The sequence below is a fragment of the Lynx rufus genome, unplaced genomic scaffold (assembly GCF_022079265.1).
Source record: "Lynx rufus isolate CCGP_SWC_20201006 ecotype Redwood Valley unplaced genomic scaffold, mLynRuf1.p SCAF_26, whole genome shotgun sequence".
NCBI lineage: Eukaryota > Metazoa > Chordata > Mammalia > Carnivora > Felidae > Lynx > Lynx rufus.
Genome location: NW_025814841.1, coordinates 12,011,475 through 12,035,162, shown reverse-complemented (window position 1 = coordinate 12,035,162; position 23,688 = coordinate 12,011,475). Strand labels below are relative to the sequence as shown.

Genomic DNA, 23,688 nt, shown 5'->3' with positions numbered 1-23,688 from the left:
GTGAGCTTGTCACTTTGGCCAGCCATAAAATGGCTTGGTTTCTTGCACAAAAAAGGAAAACCATTTCTAGATGAAGAGCTGGTGAAAAAAAACTTTATTTCAGGTATGGAAATTTTGTTTAGAACATTACGGGAAAATTTTTTTAAAGATATTTTTAGGGGTGTCTGACTGCCTCAGTCAGAAGAGCATTCAACTTTTGATCTTGGGGTCATGAGCTCAAGCCCCATGTTGAGTGCAGAGATTACCAAAAAAACCAAAAAACAAAAAACAATATATATTTTTAAAAGGATTAATTAAGGAAACAACAATTGTCTACAGAATACAAGACCTAACACACTGATTCAATGATTCAGTATTTTTAAAATACAAATACTTTTCTTTAGATTTAAATGAGTTGTACAATTAAAAGATAAACTTTACTATGAATATTTGGGTCACATCTTATCTCAAAGGACTTCCAAACTGATAAGAAATGCTATCAATTCATGACCAAATATTCATGGCATAGATATTTGTGTATCTTCTATATCTGTAAAAAGAAGAATTTCAGTGAGAAATGGAAAAAAAAAGTTCCACCACAACCGATCATTGCTCTCTTAGGTTAGGTTAAAACTGATTTATTGAAATTTTAAAACAAAAAACTAATGTTTTGGGGTGTCTGGCTGGCTCAGTCAATAGAGCATGCAACTCTTGATCCTGGGGTCGTAAGTTCAAGCCCCGTGTTGGGTGTACAGTTTACTTTAAAAGATAATTAGTTAATGACAGATAAATAAACTAATGAATGTTTTACTTATTACTTTGTTCCAGATATACTATAAAAATTTTGTACTTGATTTTCATAAGCAGACTCTAAGGAAACTATCTTGAATATAGTTGTTAAAATCATTTGGAATATGTATGCAACTGCTATGACCACTGCCAGTTTATAGAAAAAGAAACAGAACACATTTCATTTAATGATGTTTTTTTGTTCTTCACCAGTGCTCACTGGTTGAGTCACAAAGTTTTGTAAAGAATTATAGTACTGTGAACTCCAATTCAACATTTGTTTGAAACAAAAGGAATGCTTGCCAAACATTCAATAATAAAAAACGAAAAAATGATACTTTACATTTTCTTACCAATATCACAGTTATATATGAATGAGCTAAATTTGAAGCTCTGACAAAAAAGTATCTGTGACCCGGTTAGATAGGTAAGAGAATTATGTTTAAAGTGAAAATTTTGGGGGCGCCTGGATGGCTCAGTCGGTTGGGCAGCCAACTTCGGCTCAGGTCATGATCTCGCAGTCCGTGAGTTCAAGCCCAGCGTCGGGCTCTGTGCTGACAGCTCAGAGCCTGGAGCCTGTTTCGGATTCTGTGTCTCCCTCTCTCTCTCTGACCCTCCCCCATTCATGCTCTGTCTCTCTCTGTCTCAAAAATAAATAAACGTTAAAAAAAAATTTTTTTAAGTGAAAATTTTCATAATGATACAAATCAGTAAGTGACATACACATTTTTCCAACATAAATCAATGGAAAACTTTAATTGCAATTCAGAGTGATATGCAAATTGCATGCAAAAGCTATAAAATTTTTGAAAAATACCTTGTTGGGTGCCAGGGTAGCTCAGTCAGTTAAGCATCCGACTGGATCTCAGTTTAGGTCTTAATCTCACAATCATGAGTTCAAGCCCTGTGTTGGGCTCTGCACTGAGCCTGGAGCCTGCTTAAGATTCTACCTCTCTCTCTCTCTCTCTCTCTCTCTCTCTCTCTCTCTCTCTCCCTCTCTCCCCCTCTGCTCCTCTCCCCCGCTCAGGCTCTCTCTCCAAAAATAAAAAATATTTTGTTGATATTCATAAATTTAGAGCTGCCTTTTAATTTACACAATGACCGTGTGAAATCAATGTTAATAATATTAACATTGAAATTGTGACATAGTAAATTTACTTAACTTTGACATACTTTTGGAACTGATGTGGTTTTTTTTTTTAATGTTTATTTATTTTTGAAGGAGAGAGACACAGAACATGAGCAGGGGAGGGGCAGAGAGAGAGAGAGAGACATAGAATCCCTAACAGGCTCCAGGCTCTGAGCTGTCAGCACAGAGTCCAACGTGGGGCTCAAATTCACGAGCTGTGAGATCATGACCTGAGCTGAAGTCAGACGCTCAACTGACTGAGCCACCCAGGTGCCCTGAAACTGATACTTTTAATTCCCAGTCAAATCAATTCTTCTAAAACAGATGGAATTAGTTTTGCAGATCTAGATATGAATATAAACAAAATTTTTAAAAACTCTATTCAGATAGTAAACAACTTTTAACTATGTTTAGAACTTGGGTATACAAATCTGTTTTTTCAATTGTGCTATGCAATCTAAATAATGATCAAGAATTCACAATAAAAATTCAGCATCCAAACTGAGATGTAAATGTAAAATATATACCAACTTTTTAAGACTTAGTACAAATAATAACATATTAATTACATGTTGAGATGATATAAATTTTGGGTTAAATAAAATGCATCATAAATATTAATTTCATCTGCTTTTTACTTTTTCTTAATGTGGCTACTAGAAAATTTTATAATCTATGTACATGATTTGTATTATATTTCTATTGACACAATGGTCTAGAAGGATAGCCATCAAATTATTGGCAGTAACTATTACTGGAAGGAGGCTGAAATGGAGAATAGTAAAGAACTATTAATTTAACTGTATTATTAGAATGTGTATAAAAATATGTTCATATATCACTTATATAACCAAAATCAAATTGTAAGTAACTCTTACAAACTAAGAAAAACAATGCTATAGAATACTGGATGTAGAATAGAAAAAAAAATTTAAAGAATAAAAGAACATCCAACATATAGAACTTGACCTCACAAGTAATTAGGGAGATAGAAATGAAAAGATCACAGATTTTACCAATTCAACTGGCAAAAGTTAAAAAAAGTTAGGGGCGCCTGGGTGGCTCAGTCGATTGAGCGTCCGACTTTGGCTCAGGTCATGATCTCACGGTTTGTGAGTTTGAGCCCCACGTCGGGCTCTGTGCTGACAGCTCAGAGCTGGGAGCCTGCTTTGGATTCTGTCCCCTTCTCTCTCTGCCCTTCCCCACTGGTGCTCTGTCTCTCAAAAATAAATGTAAAAAAAAAAAAAATTTTTTTTTTTAAAGTTAAAAAGGTTTAATTTAGCAGGATGTGTTAAAAAAGATGGGGAGGGGGCGCTTGGGTGTCTCAGTCGGTTAAGCATCAGACTTCAGCTCAGGTCATGATCTCACGGTCCGTGAGTTCAAGCCCAGTGTCGGGCTCTGTGCTGTCAGTTGAGTCTGGAGCCTGCTTCCGATTCTGTCTCCCTCTCTCTCTGCCCCTCCCCCACTCACTCTCTGTCTCTATCAAAAAATGAATAAATGTTAAAAAAAAAACTTTAAAAAAAAAAAGATGGGGAAATAAATTCTTTCATATGCTAATGATGGCAGAGTCATTTTGGAAGGCAGTTTGGCAGACCATATTAAAATATAATGCATGGGGCGCCTGGGTGGCCCAGTCGGTTAAGCGGCCGACTTCGGCTCAGGTCATGATCTCACGGTCCGTGAGTTCAAGCCCCGCGTGGGGCTCTGTGCTGACAGCTCAGAGCCCGGAGCCTGTTTCAGATTCTGTGTCTCCCTCTCTCTCTGACCCTCCCCCGTTCATGCTCTGTCTTTCCCTGTCTCAAAAATAAATAAACGTTAAAAAAAAAAAAATTAAAAAAAAAATGTAATGCAAAAATAATAATTAAAAAAAGTAATGCAAACACATTATGATCTACTATTTGCATAAGTTCATAAGACCACATGAACAATGATATACCTGCAGGATTGTTTTTAACAAAAATCCTAAATAAACTATGATATAATCATACCATTGTTACTCTGCAGCAATTAAAAGAATGAGGTACCTCTATGTGTTCTAAAATTAAAACAAGTATCTCCAAAGCATACTAGTGAAAACTGCAGGGGCACCTGGGTGGCTCAGTCAGCTAAGCGTCCGACTTCAGCTCAGGTCATGATCTCGCAGTTTGTGAGTTTGAGCTGTGTGCCGGGCTCTGTGCTGACAGCTCGGAGCCTGGAACCTGCTTCAGATTCTGTGTCTGCCTCTGCCTCTCTCTCTCTCTCAAAAATAAAAAAAATTAAAAAATTAAAAATTAAAAAAAAAAACTGCAAAGAATCCTCAACACAGAACAAAACAAAAAGCAACCTTTTCATTTTGGGAGTAGATATTTGCAAATGATACATCTGATAATGGGTTAAAATCCAAAACATATAAAGAATTTATATAACTTAACACCAAAAAAGAAACCCCACAAATAACCCAATTTAAAGTGGGCAGAGGACCTGAATAGACATTTCTCCAAAGAAGACATCCAGATGACCAATAGACACATGAAAAGATGCTCAATATCACTAATCATTAGGGAAATGCAAATCGCCTCACACCACTCAGAATGGTTGGTATCAAAAAGACAGACATAACAAGTGTTGGCAAGAATGTAAAGAAAAAAACCTTCATGCACTGTTGTGGGAATGTAAATTGGTGCAACCAATGTGGAATACAGTATGGAGGTTCCTCAAAAAATTAAAAATAGAATTACCATACGATACAGTAATTCCACTACAAGAAATTTACCCTAACAAAAACATTAATGCAACAAGACATATGCACCATGTTTATTGCAGCATTATTTACAACAGCCAAGATACAGAAGCAACCTAAGTGCCCACTGATAGATGTATGAATACAGAATATGTGGTACACACACACACACACACACACACACACTCTAGAATATTAGCCATAAAAAAAAAAAGAATGAGATCTTGCCATTTGTAACAACATAGATGGTCACAAAGGGTATCATCTTAAGTAATATAAGTCAGACAAAAACAAAAACCATGATTTCACTTCCATGTGCATCTAAAAAACAAATGAACAAACAAAAGAAAACAGAAACAGACTCATGAAAACTGAGAATAAACTAGTAGTTGCCAGAGGGGAGGGGAGTAGGGGAATGGGCAAAATAGGTGAAGGGGATTAAGAGGTATAAACTTTAAGTTATAAAATAGGTCATGGAAATAAAAATATATAGCATTGGGAATATAGTGAATAATATTGTAATAATGTTGTATGGTGACAGATGGTGACTACATTTTATCATGGTGAGCACTGAATAATGTACAGCTTGTCAAATCACTATGCTGTACACCTGAAACTAATATAACTAATGAAATCAACTATACTCCCAACAATAAAAGTTTTTTTATATCAATTTTTTAAATTTTTTTTTCAACGTTTATTTATTTTTGGGACAGAGAGAGACAGAGCATGAACGGGGAAGGGGCAGAGAGAGAGGGAGACCCAGAATCGGAAACAGGCTCCAGGCTCCGAGCCATCAGCCCAGAGCCCGACGCAGGGCTCGAACTCACGGACCGCGAGATCGTGACCTGGCTGAAGTCGGACGCTTAACCAACTGCGCCACCCAGGCGCCCCTATATCAATTTTTTAAAGTAAGCTAGACTGGGCTGCCTGGGTGGCTCAGTCGGTTGAGTGTCCAACTTTGGCTCAGGTCATGATCTCATGGTTTGTGGGTTTGAGTCCCATGTCCGGCTCTATGCTGACAGCTCAGAGCCTGGGGTTCTTAGGTATTCTGTGTCTTCCTCTCTCTCTGCCCCTCCCCTGCTCACGTTCTGTCTCTGTCTCTCACTCAAAAATAAATATTTAAAAATAATAATAATAATAATAATAATAATAAAGTAAATAAATAAAAGTAAGAAAGACTGGGGTACCTGGCTGGCTCAGTCAACAGAGTATGTGACCCTTGATTTGGGGTTGTGAGTTCAAGCCCCATGTTGGGCATAAGCTTCCTAAAAAAAATTTTTTTTAAACAAGACCAATGAATAGATGGGTATGTAATAAAGCAAATATAGTAAAACTTTAATTGTAGAATCAGGTAATGGGTATAAGGGTGCTCAGTACATGGGTACAATTCTTTCAACTTTTCTTTATGTTTAATAATTACCAAAATTATCGTTAAGAATAAAAATGAGTTAATATATTTTAACTCTTTAGTCATTAAAAATAGAATGTAGATAATTACAGCTATTAAATTTAACAATAAGAAATAACTGTGGAGTAGGGGTGATTTTTTTTTCCATGAACTTTAAGCAAAAAAAGCACTGTGACTACTGAAATTATTTCTACATCTTAGGATAGTCAAAAAAAAAAAAAAAAAAGGTGAGAAATTATACCTTATTAATCTGTCTTAGCCCAAATTCTCTGGCAACCAGAGCCTAAAGCAATGATTAGAGTGCTGGTGGCTTTATTTGAGAGTTTCTTACCCAGGACACCAAAGGTTAATAAAAAAAAAAAAGGAGGTGGGAGCTGAGGCAAGAACTGTGTAAAGCAAAGTCAGTGACTAGCACTTTACAACAAGCTATGAAAAGATACAGTAGGTCACTTGGCAAATGCACTTACTTGGTACCCTCCTTGGAACATTTACTGATAATAGTCTACAAAAAAGAACATACCTCAGAGTGGTCCACAGAGGAAAAAGAGGAATATATCTGGAAGGTTCTCTCCTGTCTCCTATTTCCCATTAGTCAAAGTCGATCCCACACACAGTAAACTTCACTCTACTTCCAGATTGTGTCATCCAGCCTCCACAAATGTGCAGGGTACTAAGCCCTGTGCTATGGTATTTCATCCAAGATTGGAAATGGCAGGAGGAACAGACACTCCCAAAATGTCAGTCTGGTTGGAAGGTAGCCACTAAGGAATAGGGCCCTGCTGCCCAGGTTATGCAACAGATCAGCCTATAGAGACAGAAGAGCAGTCTAGGAGCCAGGTGGTATTGAGAGAATCTGAGGAGGCACATAAAATTATATTCAATATTTTATAAGAACATAATATAACATGTAAGGAAGACGAAACCAAAAAAAAAAAAAAAACCACAAAATCTGCCACAAAAATAGGGTAAAAATGAGGGTGAATGCAAACCCTTAGAGTCATTCTGCTATAGCATTTATATCTCATACTTCATCGCTGTGCTTTGGTGATGACATTCTGTGATATTAAGCACCTGAGACAATCAAAAATTAGATTTCAGGGATCTTAGCAAACCTTACAGAACTGAAGGAGTCTGAGGAAGAAAAACTCAGTCCTCTTCCTGTGTTACACCCTTCTCTCAGACAACCACCACACTCACACTTCTGATGTAAGATGTGAGGTTCTCCCCACCAAGTGATTCTGTGACACCACCTGGGTGTCCTACAATTTAACTCAATTTTAACACTATCTACCTGCAGATAGCATCAGATCCCACAGGTTAAGGAATCAGTCCCACAAACCTAACGCCTCCCTTCAGACACGAATCACATCTGTGCTTCTGACCAACAGGCTATAAATGTGAGGTTCCCATAATCCCAGGGATTCAAGTAATTTGCTAGAGCAGCTCACAGAACCCAAGACAACAGTTTACTTACTATTTACCAACTTATCATAAAAAGATATGGCAAAGGATACAGATGAACATCCAGATGGAAGAAATGCATGGAGCAAGTTACGTGGGAAAGGACACAGAGCTTCCATGCCCTATCCAGGCAGCCAGTCTCCTCCCAGCATCTCCACATGTTCACCAACCTAGAAGCTCTCCAAACCTCATACTATTTATAGAGACTTCCTCATGTTAGGCATGATGTATTATTTAACTCCATTTCTAACTCTCTTCCCATGTGTGAAGAATGGAAGTGGAGCTGAAAATTCCCAGCCTGTAATCATGGACTGGTCTTCCTGAAAACCAGCCCCCATTTTGGAGCCCACCAAGAATCACCTCATTAGAATAAAAGACACTACTATCACCCAGGAAATTCCAAAGGATTTAGGAACTCTATGTCAGGAACCAGGGTCAAAGACCAAATACTAGAATGAGAAAATGTTCTTAGTATTGTCATTAATGAGGAAATTAGAAGAGTTTTAGGAGCTCTATGCCAGCAACCAGGGTCAGAGGCCAATAAATATATTTTATATTATCTCACAGAGTCAAATTATAGATTTTACCACAACCATGCTACATGAATCACAGACCTACTCTATATAATCTAGATTTACATTCATCTTCACAGAATACCTCCCTGTCTGGCCACATCTTATTCTTGGGATAAAAAATATTTTGAACTAGGGACACATGGCTCAGTTGGTAAAGCATGTGATTCTTAAAATCGGAGTTGTGAGTTCGAACCCCACACTGGGTGTGGAGACTTCTTAAAAATAAAATCTTTAGGGGCGCTTGGGTTACTCAGTCAGTTAAGCATCCCACTCTTGATTTCAGTTCAGCTCATGATGTCACGATTCAAGGGATCGAGCCCTGCATCAGGCTCTGCACTGACAGCATGGAGCCTGCTTGGGATTTTCTCTCTCTCTCTCTCTCTCTCTCTCTGCCCCTCTCCCACTCATTCTCTCTCACTCAAAACAAATAACCTTAAAAAATTTTTAGTAAAATCTTTAAAAAATGTATTTTTTGAACTAAAGGAGCCTCTGTCCCAGAAGCTGGTTGGCAGAAACTTAGCCTTCAGTTAAATTTTATATACTAAAAATGTTGCTAAACTACTCATATTTACTTTAGCCATTTTTTCAACTAATCACTTATCAGTACAGTTAACATTATGGATATTGGAGGTATCTAACATCCATTCCATTCCTCCTCCATTGTGCAGCAGCCAGGAAATTAGGATGAGATAGTTCTCACTCCCAAGGACAGAAATGAAGAATGTGTATCTGACTGGTACATTGATGATTCTCAGAAACCAGTAAATCTTCCTTACAGTGGTAATATAGGTCTAAAGTTAGGAATCCCTCTGGTCACAATAAAGTGGCACAATATCAGCATGAAGTTAAGAAAGTTATTTAATGATTATGAGTAGGGCACATCTGCCTGCCAAGAGATAGATGAGAAAAAAAAAAGTATATGGCCCCAATGATTGCTGAAATCTATTACTTAACATGAGGGGAACCAGTTTAACAATGAAGCCAATCCTGTGGATGACAGATGAGAAAAAGAGAAAGAACTGGGCTCATGATGACATCCTTTAAACTGCTAGACCAGTCAACCCTGAAGCCTAGAATTTCTAGCTACACATGCCAATAAAATTCAATTATATAAGCCAGTATTTTTACTAATACATAAACTTAAAAGCGTATCAACTGGTATCTAAAGAACTGTGTTATCTTTCTTTCCATTGTGCTTATCCCATTTGCCTATTTTATCTTGCTTAAATCACCACTTCACATTTTGTTTTTAAATGAGCCTTCAAAGAGCCAACATATGAACACACACAATTCATTCCCCCAACACTAGACACTGAACACCATTATTTCAATTATTCTACATCAGTCCTCCAAAAGCATAAAGCAAATTCCCAGTTTAAAGCTCTGTTCAAACAGGAATACTTCCATTTTGCACCCAATCCAAGTAACTGAGGAAATTCAGACCAAACTTAACATGCTTAATATGCTAGACAATGAAGAAACTTTCCAAAAGAGCTTAGTAAATACATCCTACAAAGTTTATACACCAGTAATTTTTAGCCCTGGGAGGAGGGATGGCAAGAGTTGTAAGACTCTCAGAGAAACTGAGTAAAGCTCCTTAGAAAAACACGTCTCCTTGTTTTAACTGCCTCTATTTATCTAGTTGGTGAGGAAAGGATTCCTGTTCTAGGGTTATAGGGATGGCCAAACACATAACACCTGACACTGAACAGGTACAAAAAACAGTAGTCACATATACTCACAGTGTCGGGGAGGAAGACTGCCATATTCATGTAGGGTCACACAAGGGTTGCCCTCCAGAACACAGTGAACTACTAGGGGTGTGGGAGGCAGGCTTTGCAGTACCAAGAGGGTGAGGTGTCCCCCAGCTCCAACAGGCTTATTTAAATAATTCTGCAGCCAGGAGGGAAATGAAAGCTGCTATTCACAGATAAGCAGAAACTGTACCTGATCTATCTAATAAGGAGGGTTGTTTAGCAAGGGGATCTTATCCTCAGGAGCAAAGTAGGGAACATTCTCAAGATATAACATTAAAAAGTTTAACTTAAAAGGCACAACAAAATAATATTTTTTAACAATTAGATTATCAAATATGAAAAAGTTTAAGTATATACTCATATACAGATTAAGCATCACAATAAATGATACATGCATTGCTCATTGCTGGTAGAAGGATAAACTTCTAACCTCTGCAGAGGGTAACTGACTATTATCCATCAAAATGTTAATGCACATACCTTGAAACCAGCACCCTACTCCAAGGTATTTATCCTAAGGATAAATGGATATTTATGGACATATCCTCACATATGTATGTAATATACAGACATTAGTTGTAGCTTTGCTTGTAACAACAAAAGACCTCAAATAACATAAATATCCTTTAATAAAGCACTAGTTAAGTATATTTGGCATACCCATACAATGAAATATTGGTAATTTTTAGGGGCGCCTGGGTGGCTCAGGTCATGATCTCATGTTTGTGGGGTTCAGGCCCGACATCAGGCTCTGTGCTGACAGCTCAGAGCCTGGAGCTTGCTTTGGATTCTGCATCTCCCTCTCTCTGCCCCTCTCCCACTGGCTCTCTCTCTCTGCCCCTCTCCCACTGGCTCTCTCTCTCTCTCTCAAAAATAAATAAACATTAAAAAAATTTTTTTGGGGGGCGCCTGGGTGGCGCAGTCGGTTAAGCATCCGACTTCAGCCAGGTCACGATCTCGCGGTCCGTGAGTTCGAGCCCCGCGTCAGGCTCTGGGCTGATGGCTCGGAGCCTGGAGCCTGTTTCCGATTCTGTGTCTCCCTCTCTCTCTGCCCCTCCCCCTTTCATGCTCTGTGTCTCTCTGTCCCAAAAATAAATAAACGTTGAAAAAAAAATTTAAAAAAAAAAAAAAATTTTTTTTAAAGCATAAGGTAGAGGAATTGTAGGAGAGGGGAAAATGGGTGGTGGGCATTAAGGAGGACACTTGTTGGGATGAGCACTGGTTGTTGTATGTAAGCAATGAATCAAGGGAATCTGCCCCCAAAACCAAGAGCACACTATACACAGTATGTTAACCAACTTGACAATAAATTATATTTGAAAAATAAAAATAAATAAAAAATAAAATAAACAGCATAAGGTAGTTCTAAATGTACTGACAAAAAGATTTCTAAGATATACTGTTACAGTAAAAATGCAATGTATAGAACATTGCAGCAGGTGAACAATCATTTGTATGGGGAGAATATATACACACAAATATGATTCAAAATGTATAGAATATCTCCAAAAAGACACCCTAAAATTGAAAACTAGTTTGCCTCTAGAGAACTAGATGGCTACGGATCAGGGAAGGGAGTTTTTTTTATTATATTCTTCACGCCTTCTAAATTCCTTACCATGTGATGCATTACTTGTTGTTTTAAGTCATGAAGAACTACATTTTATAATTCTATTCATATGAAATATCCAAAACAGGCAAATCCATAGAGACAGGAAGCAGACTGGTGGTTGCCAGGGGCTATGTAGAAGTGGGGAGTGGAGAACTGATTGCTTAATTGGTCTGGGTTTTCTTTTAGCATCATGAAACTGGAATTAGATAGTGGTGACTGTTGCAAAACATTGTAAATATGCTAAATGCCACTCAGTTGTACACTTTAAATAGTTAAAATGGTGAATTCTATGTTATGCATATTTTATTACAATAAAAAATTAAACATTTATAAACTAAATATAAAACCAATAAAATTAAAAATCACATTAATTTAATATGATAGTGATACCTTACTGAAATTAAACCGTTATTCATGACATAAATATAATACCAACAGATTTGGCACAGGTTATTTTCAACAAGTTTTCTTTTCAACAAGATATACAATGGGTCAATTGTTAGACCATCTTAAGTGAATATATAAAAACTGCATTTGGTAGGAGTAGACCACTAACACATTCTGTTCAGCCCTCTTCTCATTTGAAGACATGAAAACTTATAATAATTATATAAGGTGGCCATCTAAAAGATCCAGCATATGCTTACATGCATTTATTCATATCAGTTAAAAGAAAATACAAAATTCTAAGCTTCTCTAAGAATTTATAAACACCTGAGAATACACCCAACCATCTCCAGGGACTTCAAACCCAACTGAAAAATACTTATCTAATATCTACACCAGAGAAAGATTTTATCACTCCCTTTTTATATCCTTAATCTTTCCCTCTTCACTACCTCATTCCTGACAGCCTATACCATACTACTTTTAAACAAGATTGGCTCAGTCAGTAGAGAGTGCAACTTTTTTTTTAAGTTTATTTATTCTGAGAGAGACAGAGACAGCGTGAGCAGGGGAGGGTCAGAGAGAGAGGGAGAGAGAGGGAGAGAGAGGGAGAGAGAGGGAGAGAGAGGGAGAGAGAGGGAGAGAGAGGGAGAGAGACAAGCCCAAGCAGGCTCCACACTGTCAGTGCAGAGCCCAACACGGGGTTGGAACTAAAAAAAAACATGAGATCATGAACTGAGCCAAAACCGAGAGTCGGACACTTAACCAACTGAGTCAGGGGACCCAAGTGTGCAACTTTGGATCTCGGGGTTGTGGATTCAAGCCCCATGTTGGATGTAGAGATTACTTAAAACATAAAATCTCAAAAACAACAACAACAAAAAACAACAACTACCACCTCCTGGTACCCTGCTCTCTCTCAGGATACTATTCCTTCCCTTCACAACCAAATTTATTTTTACATACTTCATTTACTTATATTAACTTCATTTGCCTGTTTCCACTCATTAGTTACCTACTACAATATGACTTTTGTTCCACTTTTTGGAACTGTTCTCTCAAATATCACCAAACCCTGAAAACTATAATGTTCCAGTAGCTTCTTCTTGACTACTGGACTTCTCTGAAGCATTTCAAAGCCAAAAGACTTACCCAAAGGACTTAACTACAAGTTTTCTAAGATCCTTTCATTCAGTCATAAATTGTTTTTGAATTCATACTATTTGATTTAAAACCTGAACAACAGGGGTGCAACAGGGGTGCCTGGGTAACAGAGTCAGTTGGGCATCCGACTCTTGATCTCGGCTTAGGTCATGATCTCACGGGTTTGTGAATTCAAGCCCCACATCAAGTTGTGCACTGATGGCGTGGAGCCTGCTTGGGATTCTCTCTCTCCCCTCTGCTCCTCCCCCGCTTGTGTTCATTCTCTCTCAAATAAATAAACTTAAAAATTTTTGTTTTAAAACCTGAAGAGAAAGTTCTTGCCTTAGGTGAAACAGGGTCAGGTAAATACATACAACACAAGATAGTGTGGTTGAACAGTTTGAGGGAGAACTAAGTCTCACCTTACAGTTCATCAGAATGAGAAGGAATCAGAAAGAATGAAACAATTTCTCTGTTTCTGAAGAAAGTAAATACAGTTCTGAATATCAGGAGGTCTAGAACTTCCTATACTAATTTTTGAAGACTGCCATAACAAAGTACCAAAAACTAGGTGGCTTAAACAACAGAATTCATTCTCTCAAAATCTGGAGACCAGATGTTCAAAATTAAGGTGTCAGCAAAGCCTTTTGCTCTCTGAAGATTTTAGGGGAGAATCCTTTCTTGCACTTTCTAGAAAGCTTCTGGTAGTTGCCAACAATCCTTGGTGCTCCTTGGCTTGCAGCTACTCCGATCTCCGCCTTCGTCATCATGTGGTCTTTCCCTCTATGTTTCTGTGTCTCTCTCCACTCACAAGGACACCAGCTTTGTGATTTAGGGCCTAACACAGTATGACCTCATCTTAAGTTGATTACAACTGCAAAGACCCTATTTCCAAATAAGGTCACATTCGCAGGTACCATAGGTTACGACTTAAAGACATCTTTTTAGGGGACACAATTCAACCCATTATATATTTCCCCTCTTCCAGGCTTTAATTTTCTCAAGACTAGGCAAACAGCAGAGGCTGTAGACAAAAATAATAAATGAATGAATGAATGAATGAATGAAATAATTTTTTTAAGACAGAGTGGGCGCTTCTAGCACATCTCCAAATAAGGCACATACCCTGAGCCATAGGTGAAGTCATTAGTGGTAGATCTACATCTTCTTTCTCACATAGGGACTATTATCTGCAAAGGAACAGGGTTTATAAAGAGACCTGAAGCGCTCAGTGAAGTTCAATGGAGTGAAAACATACTCATCAGGGAACTTTCAGTTGAGAAAGAAACCAAACTTAAATCAGCTTATGCAAAAATGATATTAATGATGAAGTATATATTAAATATTATGAATTACTACTAAGAAATTTTAAGAAATATAAGCTGAAGTACTTAGAGATGATGTGGCATGACATCTGCAACTTATTTTCAAATGATCCAGGAAAAAAAAGGGACATATAAGGGAGGGAGAAGCAAAAGATTAACAAATGCAGAATTTAGGATAATAATTATTCTTTCAACTTCTCTACATATAGGAAATTTTTCAAAATAAAAAGTGATAGGGGAAAATGACATATTTTAACTGGGACAAACAGATTTGGACCGTACTTCAAGGTGGATTACGTGTAGGATTAAAAAGATGTGAAAAGGTGAATGTATACTACATGGATCTCTCATCTCCATACTTCTCCTCACACAACATCCTTCTCTAGTAATTCACCACAGAAAGCAAGATGTTTCTCACAATGCTCTTTTCCCCAATTAACCTCTCTCTGAATGAGAGGCAGGAGGGTGTCAGGAGGTTGGCAAAGGTTCCCCAGTCCAGTGAATGTACCAAATCAGAGAAGGGATTAAGGGATTAAGGGTTGAGTAAATTAACTCCCTCTTCAATTTATCTTAACTCTTAACTCCCTCCTAATATTTAGCAGGTTAGAGAGTGAGAAACTACGAACAAAAATAAAACAGCAAATCAGTAACACAGAATGTATTACAGAGTCTAAATATCACTCTCTGGTGAAGATTAGCTACCATAATAGAAAAGAAAGAGGCATACATGGATCGTTATCTGCCACCAGCTTGACAGTAGAGAAGAAAACCTGGGAAAACAGGATATCCACTTAACAAAGATGGAAGGAAAATAAGAGGAAGGGAGAAAAGGAAAAAAGAAGGAGAGACTAAATCAGTGAGACAGCACAGCAGCTAAAGTGCCATAGCCAGAGCCGTCTCTAGGGATTTCAGATCCCTAGATCCAGCTCCAAAAGCCCTTTTCAACTTTGTCTTGACTCCAGTAACAGCTTTGGAAAAGTTACAAGGAGCACATAAATGAAACTGAAGATCCTAGCCAGTTAGGAAAACACAGGATTCCTTTCTCCCACAAGAAGAAACTAACCCATTCAGAGGTAAATGTACTAATCATCACAAAGCTCAAGAAGTTCCTTCAAAAAGGGTTAAGTGCTTAAGGAATCTTATTGATTAGCACTGGTATCTTGAGAATGACAATTACTCTCCTATAGACCAGCAGATGGGGCTCTCTCCCTGAATCTGTTTATTCAAGCAAAAAATGAATAAAATGTCATCTGGAAAAATGTAGTCTTAATGTTGTCTTTCACAAGGTCAAATAAACACTAGTATACAACTCTATTCTTTTAATTACTTGTAGAATATTAATCTCTGACAGGTACAAAAAGAAACATAATCATTATTTTAACCCAATTCAACAATGCAGGGAGGGAGCATCTGTTAAATCCTTGGTTCTCCTTCAATTACATACCCTCATAATACAAATCTGATTTGGAGGTACTCTATGGACTATTATGAATTAACAATTTTATTCATTTCAAGTTCACCTCTCCAACTTAGCACTGTTAACATGGTTTTAAAATTTTTTTTAATTTTTTTTTAAAGTAGGCTCCATGCTCAACATGGGGCTTGAACTCATGACCCTGAGATAAAGAGTTGTATACTATACCTACTGAGCTAGCCACGTGCCCCAACATGGTTTTTAAAAAAAAATTTTAATCAAACCTTTAAACAGAATTTATTGGGGCGCCTGGGTGGCTCAGTCGGTTAGGCGGCCAACTTCGGCTCAGGTCATGATCTTGTGGTCCATGAGTTCTAGCCTCGCGTCGGGCTCTGTGCTGACAGCTCAGAGCCTGAAGCCTGCTTCATATTCTGTGTCTCCCTCTCTCTGACCCTCCCCTGTTCATGCTCTGTCTCTCCCTGTCTCAAAAATACATAAACGTTAAAAAAAAAAAAAATTTTTTTTTAAATAAACAGAATTTACTTTGGTACTTGAGGAAAAGACCATGTTTGACCAACAAGTTTACAATTAACAGTCTTAGATACCTACTATAAAGTACAAGATTTGAATTACATGGTTATCAATCCAATAATTAAAGAAATTATGACAACACAGGGTGCCTGGGTAGCTCAGTTGGTTAAGCATCTGACTCTTGGATTTGGCTTAGGTTGTGATCTCATGGTTCATGGGTTCAAGCCCCACATCGGGCTCTTCACTGACAGTGTGGAGCCTGCTTAGGATTCTCACTCTCCCTCTCTCTCTCTGCCCTTCTCCTGCACATGCTCTCTCTCAAAATAAAAAAAAAAAAAAAAGACTGAAAAAAGAAATTGTGGCAACAAAAAAACAAATTGCCAAGAACCTAGGGGTATTTCAACACTTTTCAAATAGAACATTCAATTTTGAAAATAGTCAACTTAAATAATACTGTACTACAACTGGTCAAGTGTAAACCTAATCAATAAAAAGCAGTCTTACCTGTATGAGGTGGATCTAATGTTGCCATTACAGATGCTTCAAGACAGTGTTTTCCATTGTAATTATGCCCATGATTAATTTCTCTAGCACTTCCGTCAGTAGGCAGATTTAAACTACATATTTGGGTATTATTTTGTAACTGGAGAAAGGTATTCTTATTTGCAGCAACCTAAAAGAAGGAAATATGTATTTTATGCAGAAATTAAATCTAATTTTCCATATTTTTATATAATAAATTCCTAATTTAAAATATGAACTACCAACTTCTCTATATCTTAAAAGGAAATAGGCATTTTAAAATAAATTAAAAATCCAATTTTACTGTCTACTAAACTATTAAACTTTTAATTATGTTATAAAAGCTATAGACATAACAAAATGAAAATTATGCTTATAATTATAGTGTAAACAATGTATCAGAAGAGTTTTTAAACATGTCATAACAAGCCATTCTCAGAATCAACTGTTTTTTTCTTGCCAAATTTCTCAATATTAAAATCAATACTTAAATATTCTCCATTTTTATGTGGGATAATGGTACTGTCACTGTGTTGGTTACAGAGACAAATACTGAACTGTTTACAAATGAAAAGATATTCCTGGGATTTGCATCAAAATAATGAGTAGATTGCACCGAAAATAATAAGACACCTAGGAATAAACCTAACCAAAGGTAAAAGGTAAGAGGTAAAAGACCTATACTCTGAAAATTATGAACACTGATGAAAGAAACTGAAGATAACACAAAGAAATGGAAAGACATTCCATGCTCATGGATTAGAAGAACAAATATTGTTCAAATGTCTATACTACCCAAAGCAATCCACACATTTAAGGCAATCTCAATCAAAATACCACCAGAGGAGCCTGGATGGCTCAGTAAGTTAAGTGGCCAATTCTTGATTTCCACTTAGGTCATGATCTCACAGTTCATGAATTCAAGCCCCACATGGGGCTCTGTGCTGACAGTGTGGGGCCTACTTAGGACTGTCTCTCTCTCCCTCTCTCTCTGCCCCTCTCACACACAAACATGCCTCTCTCTCTCTCTCAAAATTTTTGTTTTAAAAAAACAAAATTACCACCAGCATTTTTCACATTACTAGAACAAACAATCCTAAAATTTATATGGACTCCAAATACACAAAGCAACCCTGAAAAATCAGAGCTGGAGGGATCACAATTCCAGACCTCAAGTTATATTACAAAACTGTAGTAATGAAAAGAATATAGTACTGCCACAAAAATAGACACATAGTTCATAGAACAGAATACAAAACCCAGAAACAAACTCACAATTATATGGTCAATTAATCTTTGACAAAGCAGGAAAGAATATCCAATGGAAAAAAGGCAGTCTCTTCAGCAAATGGTGCTGGGAAAACTGGACAGCTCCATGCAAAACAATGAAACTGGACCACCTTCTTACACCATACACAAAAATAAATTCAAAATGGATTAAAGACCTAAATGTGAGACCTAAAACCATAAAAATGCTAGAAGAGAGAGCACAGATGGTAATTTCTCTGACACTGGCTGTAGCAACTTTTTTCTAGATAGGTCCCCTGAGGCAAGGGAGACAAAAAGCAAAAATAAACTACTGGGACTACATCAAAGTAAAAAGCTTCTTACACAGCAAAGGAAACAATCAACAAAACTAAAGGGTAACCTACAGAATACGAGAAGATATTTGCAAATGCTATATCAAATAAAGGGTTAGTATCTAAAATATATTTAAAAAAAACTTACACAATACACCCAAAACAAATAATCCAATCAAAAATGGACAGAAGACATGAATAAAAACTTCTGCAAAGACATACAAATAGCCAACATACACATGAAAAGATGCTCAACATCACTCATCATCAGGGAAATGCAAATCAAAACTACAATAAGGCATCACCTCACACCTGTCACAATGGCTACACAATCAACAACACAGGAAAAAAGAGATGCTGGTGAGGATATAGAGAAACAGGAACCCTCATGTATTATTGGTGGAATGCACACTGCTGCAGCAACTGTGGAAAACAGTATGGAAGTTCCTCAGAAAGTTAAAAATAGAACTATCCTATGATCCAGTAATTACACTACTAGGTATTTACCCAAAGAATACAAAAACACTAATTCAGCCAGGTGTGGTGGCATGCACCTGTAGTCTCAGCTACTCAGGCTGAAGCAGGATTGCTTGAGCCCAGGAATTCTGGGCTGTGGCACACTATTCCAATTGGGTGTCTGCACTAAGTTTGGCATCAATATGGTGACCTCCTGGGAGCGGGGGACCACTAGGTTGACTAAGGAGGGGGTGAACCAGCCCAGGATGCAAAAACACTAATTCAAAGTATTATGCATCCCTACGTTTATAGCAGCATTATTTACAATGGCCAAGATATGGAAGCATCCCAAGTGTCCATCAAATGATGAATGGATAAAGAAAATGTGGTGGTACACGCACATACACACACACAGACACACACACACACGCGCGCGCGCACACACACACACACACACACACACACAGAGGAATATTATTCAGCCTTAAAAAAAAGAATGAAATCTTGCCATTTGCAACAACATGGATGGAGATAAAGAGTATAATGCTAAGTGAAATAAGTCAGAGAAAGACAAATACCACATGATTTCACTCATATGTGGAACTTAAGAAACAAAACAAATGATGCACCAAAAACCATAAAATACCTAGGAATCACCCCAAACAAAGAGGTAAAAAATCTAAAGTTTATGAAAAAAATTGAAGATGACACAAAAAAATGGAAAAACATTCCATGCTCATGTATTGAAGAACAAATATTGTTAAAATGTCAACACTACCCAAAGCAATCTACATAGTCAATGCAATCCCTATCAAAAATAACATCAGCATTCTTCACAGAGCTAGAATAAACAATCTTAAAATTCATATGGAACCCAAAAAGACACGAAGAGCCAAAGCGATCCTGAAAAACGAAACCACAGCTGAAGGCATCACAATCCCAGACTTCAAGCTGTATTACAAAGCTGTAATCATCAAGACGGTATGGTACTAACACACAAACAGACACAAAAATCAATGGAGAACCCAAAATAGAGAACCCAGAAATGGACCCACAAACATATGGCCAACTAATCTTTGACAAAGCAGGAAAGAATATCCAATGGAATAAAGACCGTTTCTTCAGCAACTGGTGCTGGGAAAATGGACAGTGACATGCAGAAAAATGAAGCTGGATCATTTTCCTACACCATGCACAAAAATAATCTCGAAACGGATGAAAGACTTAAATGTAAGACAGGAAGCCATCAAAATCCTAGAGGAGAAAACAGGCAAAAACCTCTTTGACCTTGACAGCAGCAACATCTTATTTGACATGCCTCCAGAGGCAAGGGAAACCAAAGCAAAAATGAACTACTGGGACCACATCAAGATAAAAAAGCTTCAGGGCACCTGGCTAGCTCAGTTGGATAAGCGTCTGACTTTGGCTCAGGTCATGATCTCACGGTTTGTGAGTTCAAGCCCATGTCAGGCTCTGTGGTGACAGCTGAGAGGCTGGAGCCTGCTTCCGATTCTGTGTCTCCTTCTCTCTCTGTTCCTCCCCTGCTTGCATTCTGTCTCTCTCTCTCTCTCTTAAAAGTAAAAAATAAAGATTAAAAAAAAAAGATAAAAAGCTTCTGCACAGTGAAGGAAATAATCAGCAAAACTAAAAGGTAACCAATGGAATGGGAGAAGATATCTGTAAATGAAGTATCAGATAAAGGATTAGTATCCAAAATCTATAAAGAACGTATGAAACTCAACACCCAAAACAGAAATAATCCAGTGAAGAAATGGGCAAAAACAGGTCTTCTCCAAAGAAGACATCCAAATGACTAACAGACACATGAAAAACTGCTCAACATCACTCATCATCAGGGAAATACAAATCAAAGCCACAATGAGATATCACCTCACCCCTGTCAGAATGGCTAACATTAACAACTCAGGCAACAACAGATGTTGGCGAGGATGCAGAGAAAGAGGAACCCTTTTGCACTGCTGGTGGGAATGCAAACTGGTGCAGCCACTCTGGAAAACAGTATGGAGGTTCCTCAAAAAATTAAAAATAGAACTACCCTATGACCCAGCAACGGCACTACTAGGTATTTATCCAAGGGATACAGGTATGCTGTTTCAAAGGGACACATGCACCCCAATGTTTATAGCAGCACTACCTACGATAGCCAAAGTATAGAAAGAGCCCAAATATCCATTGACTGATGAATGGTTAAAGATGTGGTACATATATGCAACGGAATATTACTCAGCGATCAAAAAGAATGAAATCCTGCCATTTGCAACATGGATGAAACTAGAGTGTATTATGCTAAGCGAAACAAGTCAGTCACAGAAAGATAAGTATCATATGACTTCACTCATGTGTGAAATTTAAGATACAAAACAGATTAACATAAAGGAAGGGAAACAAAAATAATACAAAAACAGGGAGGGAGACAAACCATGAGAACAAACTGAGGGTTGTTGGAGGGGTTTGGGTGGTGGGATGGGCTAAATGGGCAAGGGGCATTAAGGAGGGCACTTGTTGGGATGAGCACTGGGCGTTATACGTTAAGCGATGAATCACTAAATTCTATTCCTGAAACCATTATTACACTATATGTTAATTAACTTGCATGTAAATTAAGAATGCTAATGATGATAATAGTAATAAGAAACGAGCAAAGGGGAATTAAAAAAGAACAAGAGACAAACCAAGAAACAGACTCTTAACTACAGAGAACAAACTTATGGTTATCAGAGCAGAGGTGGGGGTGGTGAGGATGGGTGAAATAGGTAATAGGGATTAAGGGGTGCACGTGTCATGACAAGCATTGGGTGATTAAAATAAAAACTTAAGGGGCACCTGGCAGGCAACTCTTAAACTCAGGGTTGTAAATTCAAGCAGCATATTGAGTGTAGAGATTACTTAAAAATAAAATATTTAAAAATAAAAACTTTACAAAATTAATGAGTAAAGAGGAACTAGGGAGGGAACTGAAGAGGTAAAAATGAAACAAGACTGGCCATGAACTGATGATCATTGAAGCTAAATAATGGGTGCATAAAGGTTATATATTTTTTTTTCTCTATTTCTGTACATGTATTAGTTTTCTATTGCTGCTATAACAAATTAACACAAATTTAGTGGCTTAAAAACAATGCAAATCTATCATTTTGCAATTCTGTATGTTAGAACTCTGACTTGAATCTCACCAGGCTAACATCAAGGTGATCAGCGGGGATGCACCCCTTTCTTGAAGTTCTAGAATATATTTCCTTGTCTTTGCAAACTTTTTTTTTAATTTATTTTTTAATTTACATCCAAGTTAGTTTGCATATAGTGCAACAATGATTTCAGGAGAAGATTACTTAATGTCCCTTATCCATTTAGCCCATCCCCCCTCCCACAACCCCCTCTAGCAATCCTCTGATTGTTCTCCATATTTAAGAGTCTCTTATGTTTTGTCCCCCTCTCTCTGGTTATATATTACTTTTGCTTCCCTTCCCTTATGTTCATCTGTTTTGTATCTTAAAGTCCTCATATGAGTGAAGTCATATGATATTTGTCTTTCTCCAACTAATTTCACTTAGCATAATAGCCGCTAGTTCCATCCACATAGTTGCAAATGGCAAGATTTCATTTTTGATTGACTAGTAACACTCCATTGTGTATATATACCACATCTTTTTATCCATTCATCCATCATTGGGCATTTGGGCTCTTTCCATACTTTGGATGCCGTTGATAGTGCTGCTATAAACATTGGGGTGCATGTGTCCCTTCGAAACAGCATACCTGTATCCCTTGGATAAATACCTAGTAGTGCAGTTGCTAGGTCGTAGGGTAATTCTATTTTTAATTTTTTGAGGAACCTCCGTACTGTTTTCCAGAGTGGCTGCACCAGTTTGCATTCCCACCAGCAGTGCAAAAGGGTTCCTCTTTCTCTGCATCCTCACCAACATCTGTTGTTGCCTGAGTTGTTAATGTTAGCCACTCTGACAGGTGTGAGGTGATATCTCATTGTGGTTTTGATTTGTATTTATTTCCCTGATGATGAGTGATGTTGAGCAGTTTTTCATGTGTCAGTTGGCCATCTGAATGCCTTCTTTGGAGAAGTGTCTACTCATGTCTTTTGCCCGTTTCTTCACTAGATTATTTGTTTTTTGGGTGTTGAGTTTCGTAAGTTCTTTATAGATTTTGGATACTAACCCTTTATCTGATCTTTATGATACTTCATTTGCAGATATCTTCTCCCATTCCATTGGTTGCCTTTTAGTTTTGGTGATTACTTCCTTCATTGTGCAGAAGCTTTTTATCTTGATGAGGTCCCAATAGTTCATTTTTTGCTTTGGTTTCCCTTGCCTCTGGAGGCATGTCAAGTAAGAAGTTGCTGCTGCTGAGGTCAAAGAGGTTTTTGCCTGTTTTCTCCTCTAGGATTTTGATGGCTTCCTATCTTACATTTAGGTCTTTCATCCATTTTGAGTTTATCTTTGTGAATGGTGTAAGAAAGTGGTCCAGGTTCATTTTTCTGCATGTTGCTGTCCAGTTTTCCCAGTACCATTTGCTGAAGAGACGGTCTTTATTCCATTGGATATTCTTTCCTGCTTTGTCAAAAATTAGTTGGCCATACGTTTGTGGGTCCATTTCTGGGTTCTCTATTCTGTTCCACTGATCTGAGTGTCTGTTTTCATGCCACGTCTTTGTGAACTTCTAAGTCATCCACATTCCCTGGATTGTGGTCCCCTTCCTCCTTCAAAGCCAGATACTCTGTATCTCTCTGACCCTGCTTACATAACCACATTTCTTTAACACTCTCTTCTGTCTCCCTCTTCTACTTTTAAGAACCTTTGTCATTAAACTGAGCGGACCCAGATAATCCAGGATAACCTCCCCACCTCAGGGTCTTCTTTAACATT

General features: G+C 37.7%; 1 protein-coding gene across 1 annotated transcript in view; it reads right to left on the bottom strand.

Moving 5' to 3' along the window:
- RAD54B (RAD54 homolog B) overlaps nt 1–23,688 on the bottom strand; it is a 97,055-nt gene that overhangs the window by 62,512 nt on the left and 10,855 nt on the right. Inside the window, exon 3 of the mRNA XM_047089019.1 lies at nt 16,737–16,905. Within this exon, the coding sequence (XP_046944975.1) occupies nt 16,737–16,905 (169 nt within the window). The remainder of the gene's footprint in view (nt 1–16,736; nt 16,906–23,688) is intronic.